The following is a 25050-nucleotide window of genomic DNA, read 5'->3' as shown; positions in this document are numbered from 1 at the left end:
TCAGAGCTAGGTGAGGGGGGTCAGGGCATTGAGGCCCAGATGTGATGACACCTACAGGAGGCTGGAAAGGGGGACCTGGGCTCACACACTGCCAATCACCTATACATTTTTTATTTGTTTTTATCCACTCACTGACCATCCATCATGTGTCATACACTGCTCTAGGTGCTCAGATGCTCCCTGAGTGACCATATTGGACAAAACTCCATCTATCTGATCACAATCTGTGTTTACACAAGACACACAGGCATAGTCAAGTCTGAGAACTGCTGTTACTGGACATTTGACCCCCTGCAGACAGAAGCAAGAGGCATGGTTAGGTGGGGCATTTCACAATAAACAGGACTGACCCAGCTCCTCCCTGTTTCATTCCCTTCCTCATCACCTGATCCAACCTCTCAGCCAGGATACTAAAAGCCCAGTCCATCCCCAGCATCCTCAGGAGCCCTCCTGCAAGGCCATGAAGATGAACCGGCTCTGCCTCTCCGCAGCCTTCCTCTTCCTCCTGGTTATCCTGGTGGACAGCACCCCAGTGTATGAACACCATACCCAGGACAAAGGTAGGTTCACCTCTCCTCTATAGACTGGAGGGAAATGAGGAGAGTTCTTGGAAGGGGTGGGGTGGGTGCTGCCAACCCTCTCGGAATGTTTCCTGCCACTTGGGTGAGACTTTTGTTTGTTTTTGGCTGTATTGTTCTTCCATGTTGCACAAAGACATTCTCTAGTCCAGGGTCTACTCTTTGGTGGCGATGTGTAGGCTTCTCCTTGGGGTGTCTTCTCTTGTTGCAGAGCAGGGGCCTTGGCATCTGAGTTCAGTAGTTGTGGTTCACCTGCTTAGTTGCCTCTAGGCATGTGGAATCTTCCCAACCAATGATAGAACCCATGTCCCTTGTGTTGGCAGGCTGATTCTTAACTACTGAACCATCAGGGAAATCTGAAGTTGCAAATCTAACTCCACTCACATTATGATTCTCATGAGGAAATATCTTAAAATTAAATACATATGTATATCAAATGGGTTGTGACAGGGCAATATCTTGTATGAAACCGACCACCCATGTGCCCTGTAGCCTGGAAGAAGTCATCTACAGTTTCCTCATCTGAGCAGAAAGTACCTGTAACTTGGATTCTTTGACCATATTGCCAGTCATAATTATAAAGAGTTTATTCACATTTCTTGGCCAATTTTGGTCATTTTCCAACAAGATATGTTCACTTGAAAAGATTTGTCTACCTACTTGCTTGGGGCCATAAAGCATTTATATATGTGTGTGTGTCAAATAATGGTTATCCCTCTATTATAAATATTAATGAGAAAGCCCTGGAACTACTGAGCAGGGCAACTGCAGGGAATGCAAGAAACACAGCTCTGTGTTGGTTGGCTCATGGAACCAAGGCTGATACAGTATTAGCAAAGTTGCCAGATCATTATCCTTGTCCTCTTTTGATTATCATATTATTATCCATATTTGATCCTTGTCCTGATTCATGGCCCAAGATTCCAGACAATTTTGGAATTTTTGTCTTTCATAGACCACAAGATTGTTAAAGAATTAAAATTTGGTATACTAAAAAGGTTGACTAAGAGAATCTTTAATAACAGACTTAAAGCTTTGAGCTTTCTGCACCTCTGGGGAGAGAGGAAAGCACAGAGATTGAGACCAATCAGCACTGGCTGATGATTTAATCCATATGCCTATTTAGTCAGCCATCAATAAAAATCCATAAATACTGTCATTCAGAGAGTTTTTGTGGTGGGAACTAATGGTGGTGTCGTGAGGGTGCTGTGCTCACCAGGGCACAGATCCTCCAAACACCTCCACTCCCCCTTTGCCCTACATATCTCCTTCATTTCACTGTTCCTGAGTTTCATTGTGCATATTAATCTGAGAACTATCTTAAGTAAGGGTTTTCATGTGTTTGGTCGACAGTTCTATTAAGTTTTTGAGCATGGAGGTAGGGTCATTGAAACTCTCACTTTTAATCACTTGGTCAGAAGCATGAGTGACTTGAAACCACTTGGCTGGCATCTTAAGAGAGGACAGTTTGGATGCCTCAACCTATGGCATTGGCACTAACTCCACAGATTTGGTATCAGAAGTCAATTAACTGTGGTTCTCCCGTTGGGTGTTGGGAATTGCATGGTGTTGGTGGAGAAATCATGTATTTCATGTCAAGAAAAAACCCAGTCTCACCTTCTCCTGTGATATGAGGGCTCATGTGAGGCTTGGGGAGAGGTGAGTAGTGAAGTATTTCTTTATCAAATAATGATTATTCCTCTCTTATTAAAACTAATCAGAAAATGTGGAGGGAGGAGAGTAACTGCAGGGAAATGAAGAAACACAGCTCCTGTGTGGTAGGCTGTGGGACCAAGGCTGACATAATATTACTAAATTGTCCAGGCCCTTTCCCTTGTCCTCTTTTGACTGTTATTTTCTTAACTATGTTTGATCTGTTTCATGGACCAGGACTCCTGAGACTCTTGAAATTTATTTTAATAGGTCATGTGATGATTTCTGGAAAGCAACTGGAGAAACGTTCAGTAAAGGAGCTCCCAACACCAATACTCCAAGAAGAGAATAAAGGTTTGTTCTTTCTGCATCTCCGGGGAGGGTCACTGAGAGTGACAGCAGTCACCAGTGGCCAATGATTCAATCAATAAGCCTATTTCTTGAAACCTCAATATAAATTCACAAATATTTGGACCAGAGAGTATTCCAGGTGGGAATGCAATGACATGATGTGAGGGTGCTGTGCTCCACTAGGGAATGGAAGTTCCACACACCTCCATTCCTGCTTTGCCCTACAGATCTCCATTTCACTGTTCATGAATTTTCATGTATATTCATCTGAGAACAGTAAGTAAGGATTTTCCTAAGTTTGGTCACCAGTTCCACTGATTATTGAATATGGAGGGATCATGGGACCTCCACATTTTAGCCATTTGGTCACAGGCATAAGTAAATTTGAACCACATGGCTGGCACTAAAGTGAGCACAGTATTGAGCCCTCAACCTGTGGGAGCTGCATTTGAAAGGTTGTTGCTGAATAGTAAGACGCCGGGATTCTTGGCCTCCAGAGGAGACGAATTCAATCGGGGGCCAGAGAAGAGGCTGGATTGCTCACAGCTTTTGTGTAATAAAGTTTTATTAAAGTATAAAGGAGATAGAGAAAGCTTCTGACATAGGCATCAGAAGGGGGCGGAAAGAGTACCCGCCTCCTAGTCTTCAGCTGGATGTTATATAGTCACTGAAGTGAAGTGAAGTGAATTAAAGTCACTCAGTCGTGTCCGACTCTTTGCGATTCCGTGGACTGTAGCCTACAAAGATCCTCCATCCATGGGATTCTCCAGGCAAGAATATTGTAGTTGGTTGCCATTTCCTTCTCCAGGGAATCTTCCCGACACAGGGAATCGAACCCGGGTTTCCCACATTGGTGTCAGACACTTTAACCTCTGAGCCACCAGGGAAGCTCCTATGTAATCACTAGCAGTCTGTTAATGAAAGAAAGGGATGTCTTAAAAAACTCAGAATGGCACCAGACCCCTCATCCATAAATTGCACTTTATGATAATCCTGGCACCAGATGATTCATCCTAGGCCATAAAACATTAACTTGAATCTCTGTAGAAGGGCAGATTACCATACAAATAGTTTTGTTTACATAGATAAGGGGAACAATATCTGAGTATAACATACAGGTTTGTCAAGTAGATTCTGAGCCATTTGGCGGAACTTGAAGACAGAGTCTGGGGTACATTAACATAGCTTAAGACAAACATTTCCATAAGAAAAAAATGCATTGGTTAACTCAAGATATGAGAATAGTTAGCTTCAGGTGAAACCAGGTGTCATGGCAACACAGCATTTTAAGAGAAACCTCCTTTTAAATTTGTATAGAGAAGGAAAAAAAAATATTGCCAGTTTGTTTCCTCCTGCTGCTTAAGAGAGATAAAGATGTCTGGCACTTGCAGCCTATTTCTTCCATTTGGAGACCCCTGGCCTTCCTGCCTGTTACCCTCTCACATTCACTGCATGGATTTCATCTCAGATGTCAGCTGATGGGGGATGCCTGGTGGGTGTTTGGGGAATTGGTTAGTGGTAGTAGATACACTACAAGATCATGCATCCAGATCATGCAAAATGATCTGGAAAACCTTTAGGAAAAGGCAGGTCTCCTTAAAAACTCAAACACCCATTTAGAGGTTGGAAATTCACCACTTTCTTACTATCACCTCTGGGGAGAGGGGCAGGCTCTTGAGATTGAGATCCATCAGCAATGGCCACTAATTCAATCATTATGGTTACTGAAAACATCCATAAATACTCATATTTGTTTGGGTTCAGAGAAACTGCTGGGTTAGTGATCACCTGCACACATTATTTTATTATCCTTTCAGGAGATTGAATATTAGAGGGAGATTAACTATTATGTTGATGTGCCGTATCATCAAGGTGATTTTTTTACTAAAAGGAATTCAATTATGCCCATTCTATTTAATGACCTTGCACTTGTTGAGAGAATGAAAATGAGTTTGTAAGTCCTTACAAAGCACTGTTCTTGGGTTGTGAAAAAAATCTGGCAAATAGCTTGCTTTCTAGGAAGGAGACAAACAATAGCAAAGGGGAGAAATCCTATGGTAGGTTATAAGTTTTTTTAAGTTAGAGAGTGATTTGGAGGAAGGATGCTGTGCTTTTTCTCTACAGGGTCAAGGACACCTTCTGTGATAAAGAGGGTTTGAGCAGAGGCTGCAGAAGAAATGTGGCTGTTGTGTTTAAGCAACAACTTGGACCAGGGTGGTTGAAGATGAATGGGTAGAGGGGAGGGGAAGGAAGTGGAAGGGAATGAGGCCAAAAGGCCATGGGGACAGGTCATGAAGAGCTTTGTAGGACTTTATAAGAATCAGGATTTGACTTTCGGAGCAGAGTCGTCACTGAGGGACTGGTCATAGGAACAATGGGACAGGACTGAACACTAACAGGATCCCTGGGGCAGCAGTACCGAGAGTGCCCTCTAGGGGGCAAAGGGCAGAGACAGAGGCCCAGAGAGCAGGCTCCAGCAGTGCTCAAGTGCGCATCTATGCTGTTCCCTGGGTCGACTTCAATTCTCTTAAATAACGTGAATGTCTTGCTCTGTTGAGGCCTCTATGGAGGCTTCATTACTGCATTAATTATGGAGGCTTCATTACTGCATTCATTAATGCGTTTAATGATGCATTAAATCATTAGCCATTGGAGACTGTTTGACAGACAGCTCCATTACCCTCCCTGAGGTTGAGGAAAGGCGAGGAGATGGAGACCACAGGGTGGGATAGGAGGGTAAGAAGGAAAGGCGGTCCTTTCCTGTGCAATCCAATCTGGGTTACAAGGGTCTTTCCAAAATCTCTGACTTCACTTACCAGAAGACACTTTTATTGTTCTTCTCCCATAAGAAATACCAAGATTTTTAGTAACTCAGCATCAGGAAAAGGATGAAGAAACAAAAACAAAATACACACACCTATATTTCTTCTTATGATCAGAGTATCAACATTTTAACAATATCAATATTCAATTTATACAGTCATCCTGAGGTATCAGAAGTAAACACACTGGTATGTTTTCTTCATGCTTTTTTCCACTATAGCATGATTCCTTCACATTTTTAAAATTAATGGTGGAAAGCTTTTACCATCCGCATAAGCACGGAGAATAGTATTATAAAACCCAGGTATCTAGACCCAGTAATTATTGACACATAGGGAATATTTTTTTTACCTGTGATATCTCTTGGTTGTTGTAGAGTTGTGTGGGGTTTTTTGTTTTTTGTTTTGAGCATTTATGTATTCATTTTGTCATGTTATGTCTTAGTTGTGGGCCAAAAGCTCAGTAGTTGTGGTCCAGCAGCTTAGCTGCTCCAAGGCATGTAGGACCTCAGTTCCTTAAAAAGGGACTGAACCCAGGAGGACTCCTGCATTGGAAAGCAGATTCTTAACCACTGGACCACAGGTAAGTCCTATAGAAGTTTTTGTTCAGTTCAGTTCAGTTCAGTTGCTCAGTAGTGTCCAACTCTTTTTGACCCCATGGACTGCAGCACGCCAGTCTTCCCTGTCCATCACCAACTCCCAGAGCCTACTCAAACTCATGTCCATTGTGTCGGTGATGCCATCCAACCATCTCATCCTCTGTTGTCCCCTTCTCCTGCTGCCTTCAATCTTTCCCAGCATCAGGGTCTTTTCCAGTGAGTCAGCTCTTCACATCAGGTGGCCAAAGTATTGGAGTTTCAGCTTCAGCATCAGTCGAATATTCAGGACTGATTTCCTTTAGTATGGACTGGTTTGATCTCCTTGCAGTCCAAGGGACTCTCAAGAGTCTTCTCCAACACCACAATTCAAAAGCATCAATTCTTCAGCTCTCAACTTTCTTTATAGTGCAACTCTAATCGAAGGCATTGTACCAATTTTTCTTAAAATGCTTCATGAGGAGATATAAATTTGTACATAATTAATATATTGTGTCATGCCTAGCAACATTCATAATTATGTTCCAGAAATGAGGTTTACAAACGGGCTTTTCAATTTGACCATCTTCTGCAACCCTAACAGTCTTTATTGCAAACAAACAGGTGGTTTCAATTGTTGACCTTGTAGACCGAGCTGTGATGATCGCCCTCATGACTGACTCATTGCCCCTCCCATTTCAGCAGCTTCTAGGCCTGCTTTCTGCCTGGAGCATAAATTCTCAGGTCCCTGCATTACCCCGAAGATCAGATACTTTTACAATGCCAAGACTGGGCACTGTGAGCACTTTATATATGGTGGCTGTGATGGAAAGAAGAACAACTTCCTCACTGAAGAGGAGTGCATTAAGACCTGCATTCAAGGGTCAGGGTCCCTGTGGTAAGACAGGGGGCAGGGCACAGGAGGAGGGGAAGGGCTGGGGAAAGAGGTGGCGCTCAGGGGACCACACACCATTCACCCTGCACAGTGTCCTCCCCCTCGCTACTGCCAGGAGGCTGCAATGTCCTGTGAAACCACACACTAAGCGAGTTCTTCAGGTAGAGAATGGCAGAAGGTCAACCCCAGAGGCCTCTTTGTGATCATCTCAGCCTGATCACATGCTCCTCTTTCTTAGATGGGAACACTGACTCAACCACCCTACAGAGCAGTCTTCAGTGCTCCTGAGTACCCTCTGGCTTGGAAAACTCATCTCCGTCTTGTTGTCCATTGGGCCATGGGAACTATGGTTCCATATTTTTTGGAAAGTCTAGGCTCTGTCATGATGAATGGTGTCCAGGTCTGGGCTACAATGATGGCACTCACCAGGTTCTTTATTTTTGCAGAGGACTTGTGAAGAGTGATCCCCAGAAACTCTGAAGTCTGAGAAGGATCCCTGCAGGACTGAGTTGTGGCTGCTTCTGAAACAGTTCAGTCTTCTCGTTCTTTTCTTCCCTACCCTCCTCAGCAGAACCTGCCTATTTCCTCTCCTCCATGGGTCTACATGCCTTACTTCTGTCTCACCCAGTTGGCTCTAAGCTTCATGAGATCCAGTCTTCCCTTTATCCTGAGCACTTAACACAGTTTCTGGCACCAAGGAGACAGTTTATAATTATTTGAGGAAGGAATAAGGGAGCACATTCCTCCCGACCCAGGCAACTATAGAGCCTGTGGTTTGACACCAGGATTCTTGCCTTAACCCATGTCCTCACGGCACCTCACCTTGATCCCCTTCCATACCATCACTGCTCTCCTTGTGGCTGGCCAAGGTGGTATCTCCAGCATCCAGTCTTAGCATCAGTAATGAGAGAAGTCTTTGCAATAAACAAGTTCTTTCCCCCTACAATGATGTTGCAATTTTCCTTTCTGTAACTTCAAACCTTGTGGCTTATATTTCAATAAATGCATATTCAAAATCAAACTGACTGGAGTGGAGTCTGTTGTTTGCAACTACAAACCTTAAGCAATAGTTCAGTTCAGTTCAGTTGCTCAGTCGTGTCTAACTCTCTGGGACCCCATGGACTGCAGCATGCCAGGCTTCCTTGTCCATCACCAACTCCCGGAACCTACTCAAACTCATGTCCATTGCGATGGTGATGCCATCCAACCATCTCATCCACTGTCGTCCCCTTCTCCTCCCTCCTTCAATCTTTCCCAGCATCAGGGTATTTTCCAATGAGTCGGTGCTTCACATAGGTGGCCAAAGTACCGGAGTTTCAGCTTCAGCATCAGTCCTTCCAATGAATATTCAGGACTGATCTCCTTTAGGATGGACTGGTTTGATCTCCTTGCAGTCCAACGGACTCTCAAGAGTCTTCTGAACACCACAGTTCAAAAGCGTCAATTCTTCAGTTCTTAGCTTTCTTTTTAGTCTAAGTCTCACATCCATACATGACTACTGGAAAAACCATAGCCTTGACTAGATGGACCTTTGTTGACAAAGTAATGTCTCTGCTTTTTAATAAGTTGTCTAGTTTGGTCATAGCTTTTCTTCCAAGGAGCAAGCATATTTTAATTTCATGACTGTGGTTACCATCTGTGGTGATTTTGGAGCCCCCCAAAAGAAAATCTGTCACTATTTCCATTTTTTTCCCCGTCTATTTGCCATGAAGTGATGGGACTGGATGCCATGATCTTAGTTTTCTGAATGTTGAATTTTAAGCCAACTTTTCCACTCTCCTCTTGCACTTTCATCAAGAGGCTCTTCAGTTCTTCTTCACTTTTTGCCATAAGGGTGGTGTCATCTGCGTATCTAAGGTTATTGATATTTCTCCCGGCAATCTTGATTCCAGCTTATGCTTCATCCAGTCTGGCATTTTGCCTGATGTACTCTGCATATAAGCTAAATAAGCAGACTGATAACATACAGCCTTGACGTACTCCTTTCCCGATTTGCAACTGGTCTGTTGTTCCATGTCCAGTTCTAACTGTTGCCTCTTGACCTGCATACAGGTTTCTCAGGAGGCAGGTCAGGTGGTCTGGTATTGCCATCTCTTTAAGAGTTTTCCACAGTTAGTTGTGATCCACACAGTCAAAGGTTTTGGTGTAGTCAATAAAGTAAAAGTAGATGTTTTTTTGGAGCTCTCTCGATTTTTTGGTGATCCAGCAGATGTTGGCAATTTGATCTCTGGTTCCTCTGCCTTTTCTAAATCCAGCTTGAATATCTGGAAGTTCACAGTTCATGTACTATTGAAGCCTGGCTTGGAGAATTTTGAGCATTACTTTGCTAGCATGTGAGGTGAGTGTAATTGTGCGGTAGTTTGAACATTCTTTCACATTGCCTTTCTTTGGAATTGAAATGAAAACTGACCTTTTCCAGTCCTGTGGCCACTGCTGAGTTTTCCAGATTTGCTGACATATTGAGTGCAGCACTTTTACAGCATCATCTTTTAGGATTTGAAATAGCTGAACTGGAATCCCGTCACCTCCACTAGCTTTGTTCATAGTGAATCCTAAGGCCCACTTGACTTTGCATTCCAGGATATCTGGCTCTAGGTGAGTGATCACACCATCATTGTTATCTGAGTCATGAAGATCTTTTTTGTATAGTTCTGTGTATTCTTGCCACCTCTTCTTAATATCTTCTCTTTAACAAATAGGCTTCATGGAAATGGTAGTCCTTCTCACTGTTCTTCAGAGCAGTGGGCATCTCCCCTTTCCTAATCACACAGTATGCCTTACCAGGTATAGGAAGCAAGCCCATTATAGCATCATTGACCTTTTAATAGCCACTCCGAGCTACACAAAAACCTGGGACACAGACACCTCAATATGAAAGCTTTTGTTCCTTACTTCTAAGTTCAGTTCAAACTGGGGGAGCAGGTTGTTCTCCTGGACTCTCAGAAGGAGAATTGGAAGAAGGCTTAGTTGTCCTGTTTTCTAAGAATCTGATTTCCTGAGGTCACATGTAGTGAAGGGGCTTCTTACTTGAATTAAACAAGGGCAACTACCCTTTAGTGCCCCAAGCTCTGTATTAGCATCTTGCCTGAATTATTCTATTAACCATTCTAAGTGTCCTTCAAGAGCAGATATGGAGGCATGGAGATGACATTAAGTGCTATATTTGTTTCTTAGCATGGCAGGTCCCCACTCTCTCAAGTAAAGCCACTTTGATGATGTTTTCCTGCTCCTGTCTCAGGGAAGATGTAGGATGGAGGCACTTTGGGAAAACAGTATCTTTTTCATGACAGATGGGGAAAGTGAGCCTTGGGGACCACTGTAAGCACAGTATTGTAATAAACAAGAACACAGAGGGTGCTGGTGCTGTTACTTACTTTCTTCCAGTCTTGGGCAAATTTCTCAACAGCTCTGAGCTTTCCTTTCTTTCGTTATAAAATAAGGTTAATGCTTATACTTGTTAATATTTCTCATTGGAGACTGCTAGAAACACCTCCATTTTTAGTAGAACTAGTTGGGTTTATTACTCACTGCAGTAAGGAACAGGAATCTCTTTGGAAAACAATATGATGTACTAAGAGAAGTTAGAAAGATATTCTAGTAGGTGGGCTGTGTTAGGTGATTTTGGTGAGGGTTTCATCTTCTTTGGATGGATAGTGTTAGGAAGTGGGCTGTTTCTCACATTGGATATCTTAATGTTAACTCTATAAAGGGAAAACTAGATAGAGGTGAGAGCTGTACTTGGTCAAGAAATAGCAGTTACTCAAGATAGGGGGATGCGTGGTCATTTTGGTGGTTTGTATAATGCAATTGTTGTGTCTGTGTTCAAACATATTTACCGAATGTCCTGTTTTTGTTTTGATCTTTCAGAGACACAGAATGAACTTGTCTGATATTGAGGTTCTGTGAAATGTTGATGTTGAGCAGAACAACAGAAGCCCCACTGTGGCCAGGTCAGGCCTTGCAACTCAGAGGTTGCTTTTTGCTTCATCTATCAATCTCATAATATTGTGATCAGAAGAGAAAAGATATGATATATGTTAAAGCTTTGGTGCAACTATTGATAAGAGTAACATATTAATAAATTTCATATATGAATGTAGTAACAGTAATACTATGAACATATACAGAATCAAATTTTTATTAAAATTATTAATTTGTAACTGTAACAGAATATGATTCAATATTAAAGAAAAGAGATTGGCATTTTTAACTCACTATGCTGCCATGTAGTCTTGGGCAAGTCATTTCTTTGCCCTGAGCCACAGATTCTTTTTTAATGAAAAGAGGATGATCATGTCTGCATTAAGAAATCCCCAGATTTGAGTCCTTTGGAGAACCATGTTGATTATGCTGCTAATGTACTTTGAACACCATGGACCAAAGCAAATTGTCTTGAAGCACACAGAGTTTTCATTTCCTTGGCTCTGGAGTGCTCTTTAAAAGTGCTGTCAACTGTAGAAAGGAACAAATAGCATTGACTGTTGTAGTGCCAGCTTCTTGAAGTTCACCATCAGAAAGGTCAGCCGGTGCCAGAGTGGAGTCACAGTCTCTCTTCCAAACAGGTCTCCTTCCTCCTCAGAGGTAACTGAAAGCCCTCTTACTTCAGTGATTGACCTCACCCAGGTCCAACCCCCTTCCCACCCTACCTTGCCATTATTTGACCCTTTGGTCAAAGGAGTAAAGTGTTAACTCTCATAATTACTCACTATTATTATTTCAAAAGACTTGGCAAGGAGAAAAATATATGTCTATGGCCTTGAATGCTTTCATAAGAATCCCATGATATGAGCAACATGATTGAATGTAGCAAGTGAAGACATGGGTAATTTGTGGCCCCAGGTCACATAGTTACGGAAACGCAGAAATGGGACTCAAACTGTGGTCCTCTGATTCCAAAACCAGGGAGAGACCGGAGTTGGGGTGCAGGTGATCTTCCAAGGTCCCTGAGATCCACTCAGGCAGGCAGCTCTCCTGTTGTTGAAACCAGTCAAGGGGCAGTGGGTGAGCATTCTGTAGAGACATGTGTGTCTATCTGCTTCCCTCCTGCCTTCTCCTTTTAATCTTCTTTTTTCTACCCAGAATATCAGGGTTTGTGCTCCAGATGGAGATGCTCTTCCTCTGGCTCACCATTTGCCTGGAACACTGCCAAGTAAAGAGCTGGTGTCTGTCCAGTAGAGATGCTACCACAATGGTTGCAGGAAGCCTGACATGTTACACTTGCCTTGTGAAGTAGATGGGGTTAAGGCGTTGATATCAGGATGTAAAGACACCTACAGGAAGCTGAAAAAAAGGACCTAAGCTAACACACTGCTGATCACTTACCTGTCATTTGATTTGGTCTCACCACTCACTGACCACCCATCACATGCCATGCATTACTCTAGGTCCTGGGATGCTCCCTGAGTGACCATATTGGACAAAATTCCACCTGGGGAATTGCAATCTGTTTCTCCACAAGAGTCATAGGCACAGTCAAGTCTGAGCAGTGTTGTTACTGGGCTCTTGGCTCCAGCAGGCAGAAGCAGGAAGACTGATTAGGTGGGGAGATTAAGCATGAACAAGACTAGCTCAGCTCTTTCCTTCTCCTCTCCCCTGCTCCTCACCTGATCCCACCACACAGCTGGGGTATGAAAAGCTCAGCCAGCCCCCAGCTCTCCTCAGAAGTCCTCCTGCAAGGCCACCAAGATGAGCCAGACTCTGCCGCTCTGTAGGCCTCATCCCCAGGGGGTGAAACCTGCATCTGGGCCCAGGTTAAGTCCTGAATCATCTCTCCTCCACAGGTTGGGTAAGGGAGTTGAGGGGAGTCCATGAAAGGGGATGGGGTGTAGGGGTGGGATGGGTACAGCAAACCCCCTCTGGATTTACCCTGATAAATTGGGCAGTTTTTCCTCCAGGGACATTCCTGATTCTGAAAAGGTATAATTACATGTTCAGCTTAAAAAAAAAAAGTATTTCACCTGATTCTATAAGATTAGGGCCTTCATCTCTGAGACCCTATTCCTGATCCCTGCCTTGCCCCTGATCCTAACTGTCATGTCACAACAGGACCCATAATTGATCCTTGTCTGCGTTTAGGCCCCAGGTCTCCTGAAAGTTTTGGAATTTACTGTATATCTGTAAGTCATGAGATGAGTAAAGGATGGGACCTTAGATAGTGTCTGGATGGGACTGGACTCCAAAACATGCCATCAGGTGATTAGAGAGGACTATCAACCTCTCCCCAGGGAGAGGAGAAAATACTGATACTGAGTTCAGTCACCAAAGGCTAATGATTCTGTCAACTTGCCTACTTCAAACCCTCAATTAAAACTCATAAACTTTGGGTTCAGAGTGCTTCAGAGGAGGTGGTAACATCAAGGGATTGTGAGCGGGGAGAGTTCTGAGAGGGTCTGGAGGCTTGGCACTCCCAACTCCCCCAGTTACCCTACACTTCTCCTCCATTTGGCAGTCTCTCAGTTTTATGCTTTAACATAACTAGGGATAGTAAGTAAAAGGCTTTCCTGAGTTCTGTGAGTGGTTCTAATAAGTAATTAAACATGGGAATTTGGTCATGGAACCTCTGAGTTTATAGACAGTTGGTCACAGGTGTGAGTGACTGCAGGATTTGTGATTAACACTTAAAAGTATGGGCAGTCCTCAGGGACTGAGCCCCCACCTGTGGGTTCTAGACTACTTCTATGGATTTAGAGTCAGAAGTGAATTGATTCCTGGAATTTCAGTGGGTGTTGGGGATTCGGTTGCTTGTTGGCAGAGACCTTGCATATTTCAAGTCTGGAAAAACATCCAGACTCACTCTTCTCTCCCATTTGTGTCTTGTGTGAGGGTCGGGGCTATGGGACTAAAATTATGTGGTCCCGAGCACTCAGAAAGAAAGTGATGTCGCTCAGTCATGTATGACTCTTTGCGACCCCATGGACTGTAGCCTACTAGGCTCCTCTGTCCATGGAATTTTCCAGGCAAGAGTACTAGAGTGGCTTGCTATTTCCTTCTCCAGGGGATCTTCCTGACTCAGGGATTGAACCCAGGTCTCCCTCATTGCAAGCAGACACTTTACCATCTGAGCCACCAGGGAACCCCTTCCCAGTTCTCCACATTTTCAGAATATCTGGCAGAATCAGGTACTTGATTAAACGGGTTGTGACAGGTGTCTTGTCTGATTCTACCACCTACATGCTGTGTGTCCCAGGATAAATCATCTACAGTTTCCTCAGCTGAACAGCGGGACCACAGGGCCTTGTGACTGGAGATTTTTGAAAGGATTACCATTCATGAGTATAAAAGTTTGAACATTTGTGGTCAGTGATGTCCATTTCCCACCTAAATGTCTTAGTCCAAAAGACTAGCCTTTCTTCATTTCCTTACCACCTCTCTAAAACAATTTATCTGCCAAATAGGATCATTTCTCCGTTACGAAATTTATCAGAATGTTGAGTGACAGCTGAGCATCTTCCCTCCAGAGGCAACCGCAGGCAGAGCAGGAAATGCAGTACTTCCCTGAGTATGCTCAAGACGCCAGACTGTTCTTTTTAGGTTGGTACAGTGCTAGTTAAGACTCAAGACATTTCCCTTTCTAGTCCTGTCAGACTATTATTTCATTTTCCTATCAGATATAGGATGTTAAAGGAGACTCAAAATTATAAACAGGCCTCATCATCAAATAGACTAAGGAATTTTATTATATACAGTTTCTTCAGTGATTCTGCACTTGGCATGAGAATGACATGGGAGATTAATTTATCTGACAAATATTTATCAAATATTTATGGTTTTGCCCCAGAAGGCATATTTCTTGGTATAGGGAAACAGCTGTAAACAAAACATAGTAAAATAATATGCTATCTAAGAGGATGACAGACAATGAAGATGGGAAAATCCTATGCCAGATGCTGATGAGTGTTGTAAAGAAAGAGAGTGATGGGGATTCAGGAGGCTTAGAGGGTCAGGGAAACACTCTGGAATAAGGAGGCCTTGAGCAGAGGCCGCCAAAAATGAGCCTGGTGTGTTTGCCCAGCAGCCAGGACCAGGGTGGCTGGAGCTGAGTGGGTGAGGGGAGGGGAGTGGAAGGGGATGAGGCAGAGAGGCCATGGGGGCAGGACGTGAGGAGCCTTTGCAGGACTTTATAAGAATCCGAATTTGAGAGGAGCTAGAGAGAGAGACATCCCCAACGAGAGAGACATCGCGGACCTATGGGCCAAGCTGAGCCTCCACGGGCGGCACAGGCATCACCCCCCGTCTTCTGGAATCCGGCACTTCTAGGGCTTCCGGGAGCCAGAGACCGCGGGCTCCCATGGAGACTGCCTCGCTGGTGGGACCTGGCGGCCCACAGCCACAAACACAGGGATCCGCCTGCCTGCTACTCTGGATCAAGGCCAAACTCTTCACCTGGCTGCCAGGCTCTGACCTGTTTCTCTGACCTGTGTCCAAAGAGAATAGGAATATTTTGAAAACAGTTGCCTTAGGTCAGACGTTGTCCTTGTGCATATGTGGGGCAGCCATCATCAGCCAGTATTTGGCAGAAAGATGCAAAGTGAATACCCTCATGCTTCAGAGCCTTATCAACTATTGCTTGCTGTTTCTAATTTATACAGTGATACTGGCATTTCAATCAGTGATAATCTTTTGTACATCTTGAAAAAGTAATGGTGGAAGTACATCCTGCTTGGACTAGCAGATGCAGAAGCTAATTACATGACTGTCAGAGCATACCAGTACAGGACTCTAACCAGTGTCCAGGTGACTCAGTGGTGAAAAGAATCTGCCTTCAAGCAGAAGATGTGGGTTTCATCCCTGGGAGAGGAAGTTTCCCTGTAGAAGGAAATGACAACTCACTCCAGTGTTTTCGCCTGGAAAATCCCATGGACAGAGGAGCCTGGTGGGAAAGACAGGAAATCTTTTAGAAGACAGACATCAGAGGAGGCACATGAAAAACTCAGAATTTCATAGAGATTAAAACTAGGAGTTACCTAGAACATACAGTTCATCACAAATAATATTAAGTGTACTTTTAGCTATGAATAGTAAGAGTACTGGCAATATCAAGGGTGTAGCAAGTATTTTCTGGACCCAGGATCAACAGGTGATGGAGGAGTATATGATGAAGATGAGCCAGAGTATTTGCTCTTTTGGATTGCTTTGGGATTCCTGTGTTGATGGCTCTTTCACAGTTTATTCTTTATGCAAGATACAGAGTGATCCGCTTCATTGCTGTGGCTGTCGGTCTGTTGGACATAGGAACTATGGTTGGTGCAGACATATTAGCAGGGAGGGAAGACAATTCAGATTGTGGAATATAAGGATAGTGCCAGCATTCACTGGGACTGGAAAATTGCCCTGCCCAATGTGCATACAGGGTTGATTTCCTTTAGGATTGACTGGTTTGATCTCCTTGCTGTCCAAGGGACTCTCAAGAAGCTTCTCCAGCACCACAGTTTGAAAGCACCAATTCTTCCACATTCAGCCTTCTTTATGGTCCAACTCTCATGTCCATACATGACTACTGAAAAACCATTGTTTTGACTATACAGAACTTTGTTGGCATAGTAATGTCTCTGCTTTTTAATACACTGTCTAGGTTTGTCATAGCTTTTTTTCCAAGGAGCGTGCATCTTAATTTCATGGCTGCAGTCACTGTTTCCATTGTTTCTCCGTCTATTTGCCATGAAGTAATGGAACTGGATACTGGCCACCTGATGCAAAGAGCTGACTCCTTGGGAAAGACCCTGATGCTGGGAAAGATAGAAGGCGGGAGGAGAAGGGGACAACAGAGGATGAGATGGTTGGATGGCATCACCAACTCAAGGGACATGAGTTTGAGTAAACTCTGGGAGTTGGTGATGGACAGGGAGGCCTGGTGCTGCAGTCCATGGACTCACAAAGAGTCAGACACAACTGAGTGACTGAACTGAACTGAACTGAAGGAACTGGATGCCGCGATCTTAGTTTTTTGAATGTTGAGAATTAAGTCAGCTTTTTCACTCTCCTCTTTCACCTTCATCAAGAGGCTCTTTAGTTCCTCTTCACTTTCTGCCATTAGGATGGCGTCACCTGCATATCTGAGGTTGTTGATATTTCTCCCAGCAATTTTGATGCTATCTTGTGATTCATCCAGCCTGGCATTTCACATGATGTCCGCTGCATATAAATTAAATAAGCAGGGTGACAATATACAGCCTTGATGTACTCCTTTCCCAATTTTGAACCAGTCCATTATTTCATGTCTGGTTCTAACTATTGCTTCTTGACTTGCATATAGATTTCTCAGGAGGCAGGTAAGGTGTTCTGGTATTGCCATCTCTTTAAGAATTTTCCACAGTTTGTTATGTTCCACACAGTTAAAGGCTTTAGTATAATCAATGAAGCAGAACTAGATGTTTTTCTGGAATACCCTTGTTTTTTCCACAATCCAACAGATATTGGCAATCTGATCCCTGGTTCCTCTGCCTTTTTCTAAATCCAGCCATGTGATAATTACTTCTTATTAATGAAAAGAGATTGGTTTAAGTAACTCACTATGCTGCTGTGTGGTCTTGAGCAACTCATTTCATCTCCTGGAAACACAGATTCCTTCTTTCTAAAAAAGGATGATGGTGTCTGCATTAAGAAATCCCCAGATTTGATTAATTTTGAGGACCATGTTGATTATGCAGGTAATGTGCTTTGAACACCAGAGGACAAGGCAAATTGTCGAGAAGCACGTAGAGTTTTAGTTTCATTGGCTCCTGACTTTTCTAAATGTGCTGTCAACTGTAGTAAAGAACGGAACAAATAGGACTAGTTGCTGTAGTTTCACCTTCTAGAACAGAAGTTCACCAGCAGGAAGTTCCGTCAATCCCAGAGTGGAGTCACACACAGTCTCTCTTCCAAATAGGTCTCCTTCTTCCTCAGAGGTAACCATAAGCCCTTCTGCTTCAGTGATTGATCTCATCCAGTCCAGCCCCTTTCCCACCCCACCTTGCCTTTATTCGACCCTCTGGTGGAGGGAGATGTGTTAACTATCATAATTACTCATTATTATTATTATTTCAAAGGACTTTGACACTGCTGGGAGAAGAATATACATCTATGGCCTCCATTGCTTTCAGAACTAGCCCACAATGTCAGTAGCATGATCTCATTTAACAAGAGAAGATGAGGGAAATTTTAAGCCCCAGATCACATAGTTCAGAAGAGGAAGAAGTGGGACTCAAACTGAGGTCTTCTGATCTCAAAGTCACAGAGTTGGAGACACCAGTGTTTGTGTGTGGGGTGGGGTTTGCAGGTGATCTTCCAAGGTCCCCTGAGATCCACGTGATCTCCTGAGATCCACTCAGGCAGGCAGCTCTCCTGTTGGTGAAACCAGTTGAGGGCGGTGGGTGATCCTACTGTGGAGACATGTTTATCTCTCTGCTTCCCTTCTGCACATGCCCCTTTCTCTTTTTTCTACTCAAAATATCAGGGTTTGTGCCCCAGATGGAGATGCTGTCTCCCTGGCTCACCATCTGCCTGGACCAGTGCCAGGTTGACATGGCACTGGACCCAGAGCTTGTGTGGGTCAAGTAGACATGCTGCCAAAACGGTTGCAAGAAGCTTACCTGTGTTACACCTGTCTTTTAAAGGAGGTTGCATTGAGGCAGATGGACATGGAGGCCCAGATATGAAGGCACCTGCAGGAGGCTGAAAAGGGGATGTGAGCTCACACACTGCTGTTCAATTATCCATCTTTGATTTGCTCCCATCCACTCACTGATCATCCATCGTGTGCCATGCCCGGCTTTAGGTCTGGGATGCTGCTTGAGTGACCATATGGGACAAAATTCCACCTCTGTAATCACAACCCACATTTCCATAAGACCCACAGGCATGGGAAAGTTTGAGAATCAATGTTACTGGGCGTTTGGCCTCAGTAGGCAGAAGTAGGACCATGGGAGGCGGGGAGATTACACACTGTACAAGACCAACCCCAGCTCCTCCCCTCCATTACTCTTCTTGTTGGCTCTTCTGAGCCCTCAGTTGGGGGTGCAAAAAGCTCAGTCGGCCCCCATCTTTCCTCAGAAGTCCTCCTGTAATGCCACAGAGATGATCTGGCTCTGCCTCTCCACAGCCCTTCTCATCTTCCTGGGCAGCTGGTAGGTGAAACTGGGAACCAAGCCCAGGATCAGTCCTGGCTCACCTCTCCTCTACAGGCTGAGGGGTGGGTGATGAGGGGAGTTCATAGAAAGGGCTGGGGAGTAGGGGAGAGGTGGGTGCTGCCAAGCCTCTCTGGATTTCCTCTGGTAAATTGGGCAGTTTTCACTCCAGGGACATTCCTTGACTCTCACTCAACAAGATTAGGGACCTCATCTTTGAGACTCTCTATTCCTGGTCACTACCTTGCCCCTGAACCACATTCTAGTGCCATAACAAGATCTATATTTGATCCTTGTCTCATGACTCAGCTCTCTTGAATCTCTCGGAAGTTTCTGTATTTTCAAAATCATGAGATCTTGAAAGAAGGAACCTGAGATAGTGCCTGGAAGGGACTGGACTCCAGAACATGCCATCAGGTGATTAGAGGGTTAGGACTATCAACCCTCAGTCCCTCTAGGGAGAGAAGAGGGGACTGATACTGAGTTCAGTCACCAATGGGTAATGATTCTATCAAGTTGCCTACCTCCAACCCTCAGCTGAAACCCATGAACACTGACTGGGTTCAGAGAGCCTCAGGGGACGTGCAAACATCAAAGGAATGTGAGCAGGGAGAGTCCTGAGAGGGCTTGGAGGCTTGGTACCCCCAACTCCCCATTTGACTGACATTTCTTCTCCATTTTTCTGTCCCTGAATTTCATGCTTTATAATAACTGTGGACAGTAAGTAAAGGGCTTTCCAGAGTACTGTGAGTGGTTCTAATAAGTTATTGAACAAGGCAGGTGGGTCGTGGAGCCTATGAATTTATACCTAGTTGGTCACACATATGAGAGACCCCTGGACTTGTGATCAACTCTTGAAATGTGGGTAACCCTCGGGGACTGAGACTTCACCCTGTGGGGGCTGGGTCACCTTGTGGATTTACTGTCTGAAGAGAATTGTCTCCTGGATGCTCAGTGGGTGTTGGGAAACAGGTTGCTGTAGAGACTTCGCATGTTTGGAAAGCGAAAGTCACTCAGTCATGTCCGATTCTTTGCAACTCCATGGACTATACAGTCCATGGAATTCTCCAGGCCAGGATACAGGAGTGGGTAGCCTTTTGCTTCTGCAGGGGATCTTCCCAACCCAGGGATCAAACCCAGGTCTCCCACATTGCAGGCAGATTCTTTACCAGCTGAGCCACAAGGGAAACATGTTTGGAGTCAGGGACAAATTTCAGACTCATTCTTCTCTATCATTTGTGTCTGCTTTGAGAGTCATGGCCCTGGGACTATACTATAGCAGAGCGCTCTTAACACCTTCCCAATCTCTGCATTTTCAGAATTCCTGGCAGAATAAGATACTTGATTAAATGGCTTGTGACTTTTCCCTTGTACTCAGCATTGTTATTATTACTACAAAGGACTTTGGCTTCTCAGGGAGAAGGAATATATGTCTGTTGTCTCCATTGCTTCCACAGCAACCCCATGATGTGGGGATCTCATCTGATACCAGAACACAGGGGTCTCTGGGAGATCGCTATCCTCTGGCACAAAGTTAGGAAAAGGCAGAGTGTGATCCCAAAACCACTACAGGAGAGAGCAGGAGGAAGGAGGTGCTTGTAGGTTACCTTCCAAGGTTCCCTGAGGTTCACTTAGGCAGACAGCCCTCCTGTCTGTGAAACCAGGTGAGGGCCAGCAGGTGGTCAGGCTGTGGAGACATGTTCAGCTCTCTGCTTCCCCTCTGCCCTCTTCTCTTACTCCTTTATTTGAAGCAGAAAGCAGGTTACAGCCCAGAAGGACATCACCTTTTCCAGCTAAGTTCCTGCCTGGACCAGTGCCTGGTAAAGAGCACACATCCAGTGGAGGAGCTGTGGCAATAGTTTCAGGAAGGTGTCCTGTATCACACATGTCATCTGAGGTAGGTGAGGGGGGTCAGGGTATTGAGGTCCAGGTGAGATGATACTTGCACTAGGCTGAAAAGGATGACATGAACTAACACACTGCTGATCATTTAAATATCCTTTGATCGGCTCTCATCCACTCACTGACCATCCATCACATACCTGGCATGGCTCTAGGTGCTAGGATGCTACCTGAGTGACCATATTGGACAAACTCCACCTGTCCGATCACCACCTAAGTTTATATGAGGTCACAGGCATCATTAAGTCTGAGACCTGCTATTTTTGGATATCTGGCCCCTGCAGAGAGAAGCAGAAGTCATGGTTAGATAGGGAGATTATGCAATAAACAGGACTGATCCAACTCCTCCCATCCCCCCTCCCCTCCTCATCACCTGATCTCACCCCTCGGCCAGGATAATAAAAGCTCAGTCCATCCCCAGCATTCTCAGGAGCCCTCCTGCAAGGCCACAAAGATGAGCCAGCTCTGCCTGTCTGCAGCCCTTCTTGTCCTCCTGGTTATCCTGGTGGATGGCACCCCAAAGGGTATTAACAAGAGCCATGACCACGGTAAGTCTGGGCTCACCTCTTCTCTATACACTGGAGGGAAATGAGAGGAGTCCATGGAAAGAGCAGGGGGGCATGTGTGGGGTGAGTGCTGCCAACCCTCTCAGGATTTTTTTCTTACCATGTTGGACAGGATTTTTGTTTGTTTTTGGCTGCATTGATCTTCCTTGTTGTGTGAGGACATTCTCTAGTTATGGGGGCTATTCTCTGTTTGTGGTATGTGGGCTTCTTGTAGGGTGGCTTATTTTGTTGCAGAGCTGGGGTCTAGGCATCTGGGATCAGTAGTTATGGTTCACCTGCTTAGCTGCCTCGCTGCACGCAAAATCTTCCCAAAGCAGAGATCAAACCCACAAGCCCTGCATTGGCAGGCAGATTCTTAACTACTGGACTATCAGGGAAGTCTGAAGTTGCAAACTTTTAACTCCATGGACATCATGACTCTCATGAAGAAATATCTTCAAATTAAAAAATATACGTCTCCAACCCGACTCTACCAAATCAGGGACTCCATTTCTGAGCCTCTCTATTCTTGGTCTCAGCCTTGTCTGTGAACCTCACTGTACTGTAGTAATAAAAAGATCCATATTTGATCCTTCTCATGCTTAATAGCCCAGGGCTCCTAAAACTCTTGGAATTTACTGACTTTCCAGGATATGAAATGAGTCACAAAAAGCAACTCAAGGTACCTTCAGGATGGGGCTGGTCTCCAAGAAACCTCAAACACCCATTTAAAGTTTACAATTACCACCTGTCATTCCAGCACTTCTGCAGAGAAGGGAGGGAGAGTGAGGTCAATTACCAGTGGCTGATGATCCAACCAATATGCCTGTTTAGTGAACCCTAGAAAGAAATACATAAATACTGGGATCAGAGAACATTCAGCTGGTGAATTCATGGAGATGAAGTATGGGTGCAGTCCTTACTAGGGCATGGAGGCTGGGCACACCTCCACTCCCCTTTTGCCCTACGCATCTCCTCCATTGTACTGCTTTGTGTTTTATTTTGTATATTTATCTGGGAAGAGTAAGCAAGTGTTTTTCCTAAGTTCAGTCACAGCTTCTATTGATTTATTGAATATGGAGGTAGGGTCATAGGCTCCCTGATTTTAGTCATTTGGTCACAAGCATGAGTGACTCTAGACCTGGCCACTGGGATCTGACCTGAGGACAGTTAGGACCCCTCAACCTGCAGAATCTGCCCTAATTCCACAGGTTTTGAATCAGAAGTAAATGGACTTGTTGGATGCCAGTGGGTATTTGGAAAATTGGTTGCTCTTGGTAGAGACATCACACATTTGGTGCTAGGGAAAAATCCAGACTCAATTTCCCCTGTGATTTGCAGCCTCAGGTGATGCTCCAAAAAGGGGAGTAATGAAAGTACGACACTAAATCCAGAAACTGTTTTCAGGTATCTGTATTTTCAGAGTTCCTGGCAGAATCAGGTAGCATATCAAATAGGTTATATAACATGATAGTATCTTGTCCTGACCCTACCACCCACATGTCATGTTTCCTGGGGCAAGTCATCTACAATTTTCTCACCTGAACAGGGGGAAAAAGTTACATGCCTTCTTTGAACAGATTACCAGTCATGAATATAAAGATTTGAATCACATTTCATGGTGAATTGTGTGCGTTTTCCACCAGGACATGTTAATCTGAAAAAATGTTTTCTTCCTACTTGCTTCTGGCAAGAAAGAATATTTAGGTGTCATATAAGGATTATTCCTTTATTATTGAAACTAATCAGAAAGACCTGGGATAAATGAGCAGAGCTATGGCAGAGAAAGCAAGAAACACAACCCTGTTTGTGTTGGCTCCTGGGATCAAGGCTGATACAATATTAGTAAGGTCTCCAGGCAGGGCCTTTCCCTTGTACCTTTTTGACTATTATTTTATTCTCCGTATTTGATCCTTGCCCTAGTCTATGGGTCAGACCTTCTGAAACTCTTGGAATTTACTGTCTTTCATAGGTCTGCAGATAAGCCATGGAAGAGGACCTGAGAAACCTTCACTAACAGGGATAGTTTCAAAAATCTTTGGTGGTGTGCGTAAAGGTTGGCACTTTCTTCACCTCTGGGGAGAGGAGAGGGCACTGAGATTGAGAACAGTCACCAGTGGCCAATGATTTAATTGATATACCTGTTTAGTTAAATCTCAATAAAAACCCATAAATATGGGCATTCAGAGAGCTTTTGGGGTGGTAACATATGGTGGTGATATGAGGGTCCTCTGCTCTCTAAGGCATGGAGACTCCTACCACCTCCATTCCACTTTTCCCCACAGATCTCATTATTTCACTGTCCCTCAATTTATCCTTAATGATGACATGAGATCAGTATGTGAGTGGTCTTCCTGTGTTTGGTTATCAGATCTATTGAGTTATTGAACATGGAGGTGGGGTAATGGAACTTTTGAGGCTTTGCCACTTTGTCAAATTCTGAGTGATTCAAGACCATGTGGCTGACATCTCAACTGAGGACAGTTTTGAGCCCTCAACCTAGAGAATCTGTACTAACTCCCCAGATTTTGTATCAGAAGTAAATTGGCTTTTTGGACACCCAGTGAGTGTTTGGAGAATTGGATGTTGTTGCTAGAGCACCACATATTTGGTGCCAGGGGAATCCCAACTCACTCTCCCCTGTGCTTGGGAGCTCAGGTGAGTCCCGGAACAGGGGAGTAATGAAAGTGGGACACTGAACCTAGAAAATCTTACCAGTTATCAGTATTTTCAGAGTTCCTGGCAGAATAGGATAGTATACCAAATGGGTTGTGACAAGACGACAGTATCTTGTCCTCACCCTGCCACCCACAGCCCTGTGTCCTAGTGCAAGTCATCTACAGTTTCCTCATCTGTACAGCAGATACCTGTTACATGGGTTCTTTGAACATATCGCCAGTCATAAATATAAAGAGTTTATTCACATTTCATGGTCAATTTCAGTAATATTTCACCAGGATAAATTCATTTGAAAAAAATTTCCCTACCTATGTGCTTGGGACTGGAAAGAATATTTGTATGTCAAATAATGATTATTCCTCCATTAAAAAATTATCAGAATGACCTGAGCAGAGCAGCTGCAGGGAAAGCAAGAAACACAGCCGTGTGTGGTTGGCTTGTGGGACCAAGGCTGATACAATATTAGCAAAGTCTCCAAGAACTCTCCCTTGTCCATTTTTGACTATTAATTTATTATCCATATTTGATCCTTGTCCTGGTTCATGGTCTAAGACTCCTGACAATTTTTTTTTTTTCTTTCATAGGTGTCAAGACTATTAAAGAAGCGGGAAAAGATATACTAAAAAAGTTGCAGAAAACTATCTACAAAAACGGAAATAAAGGTTTGAGCTTCTGTACTTCTGCACTTCTGCAGAGAGAGGAGGGCATTGAGATTGAGATCAATCACAACTGGTCAATGATTCAATCAATATGCCTATTTAGTCAAACATCATTAAAAATCTATTAATACTGCAATTTAGAGAGTTTTCAGGGTGGTAACAAATGAAGGTTGTGTGAGGGTGCTATGCTCTCTGAGACATGGAAGCTCTGTCCACCTCCCCTTCTGTTTGCCCAACATATCTCCATTTTCTGTTTCTGAATTTTATGGTGTATATTAATGTCAGAA

At 44.1% G+C, this 25050-nt stretch overlaps 1 protein-coding gene across 1 annotated transcript; it reads left to right on the top strand.

The window, feature by feature from the left end:
- Window positions 1-456: 456 nt before the first annotated feature.
- Window positions 457-6881, top strand: LOC133044316 (trophoblast Kunitz domain protein 1-like). The gene is made up of 3 exons (XM_061125709.1): window positions 457-560; window positions 2502-2585; window positions 6682-6881. The coding sequence occupies exons 1-3, from the start codon at window positions 461-463 to the stop codon at window positions 6879-6881; spliced, it is 384 nt and encodes a 127-aa protein (XP_060981692.1). The 5' UTR covers window positions 457-460.
- The last annotated feature ends 18169 nt before the right edge of the window (window positions 6882-25050 follow it).

The sequence above is a fragment of the Dama dama genome, chromosome 23 (genome assembly GCF_033118175.1).
Source record: "Dama dama isolate Ldn47 chromosome 23, ASM3311817v1, whole genome shotgun sequence".
Lineage (NCBI taxonomy): Eukaryota > Metazoa > Chordata > Mammalia > Artiodactyla > Cervidae > Dama > Dama dama.
This window is presented reverse-complemented; position numbering and strand designations above follow the sequence as displayed.

Coding starts and splice junctions, on each gene's coding strand:
- LOC133044316 (XM_061125709.1), top strand. CDS start 461: ATGAAGATGAACCGGCTCTGCCTCTCCGCAGCCTTCCTCTTCCTCCTG. Junction 561..2,501: donor ACACCATACCCAGGACAAAG/GTAGGTTCACCT, acceptor TTATTTTAATAG/GTCATGTGATGATTTCTGGA. Junction 2,586..6,681: donor ACTCCAAGAAGAGAATAAAG/GTTTGTTCTTTC, acceptor CTCCCATTTCAG/CAGCTTCTAGGCCTGCTTTC.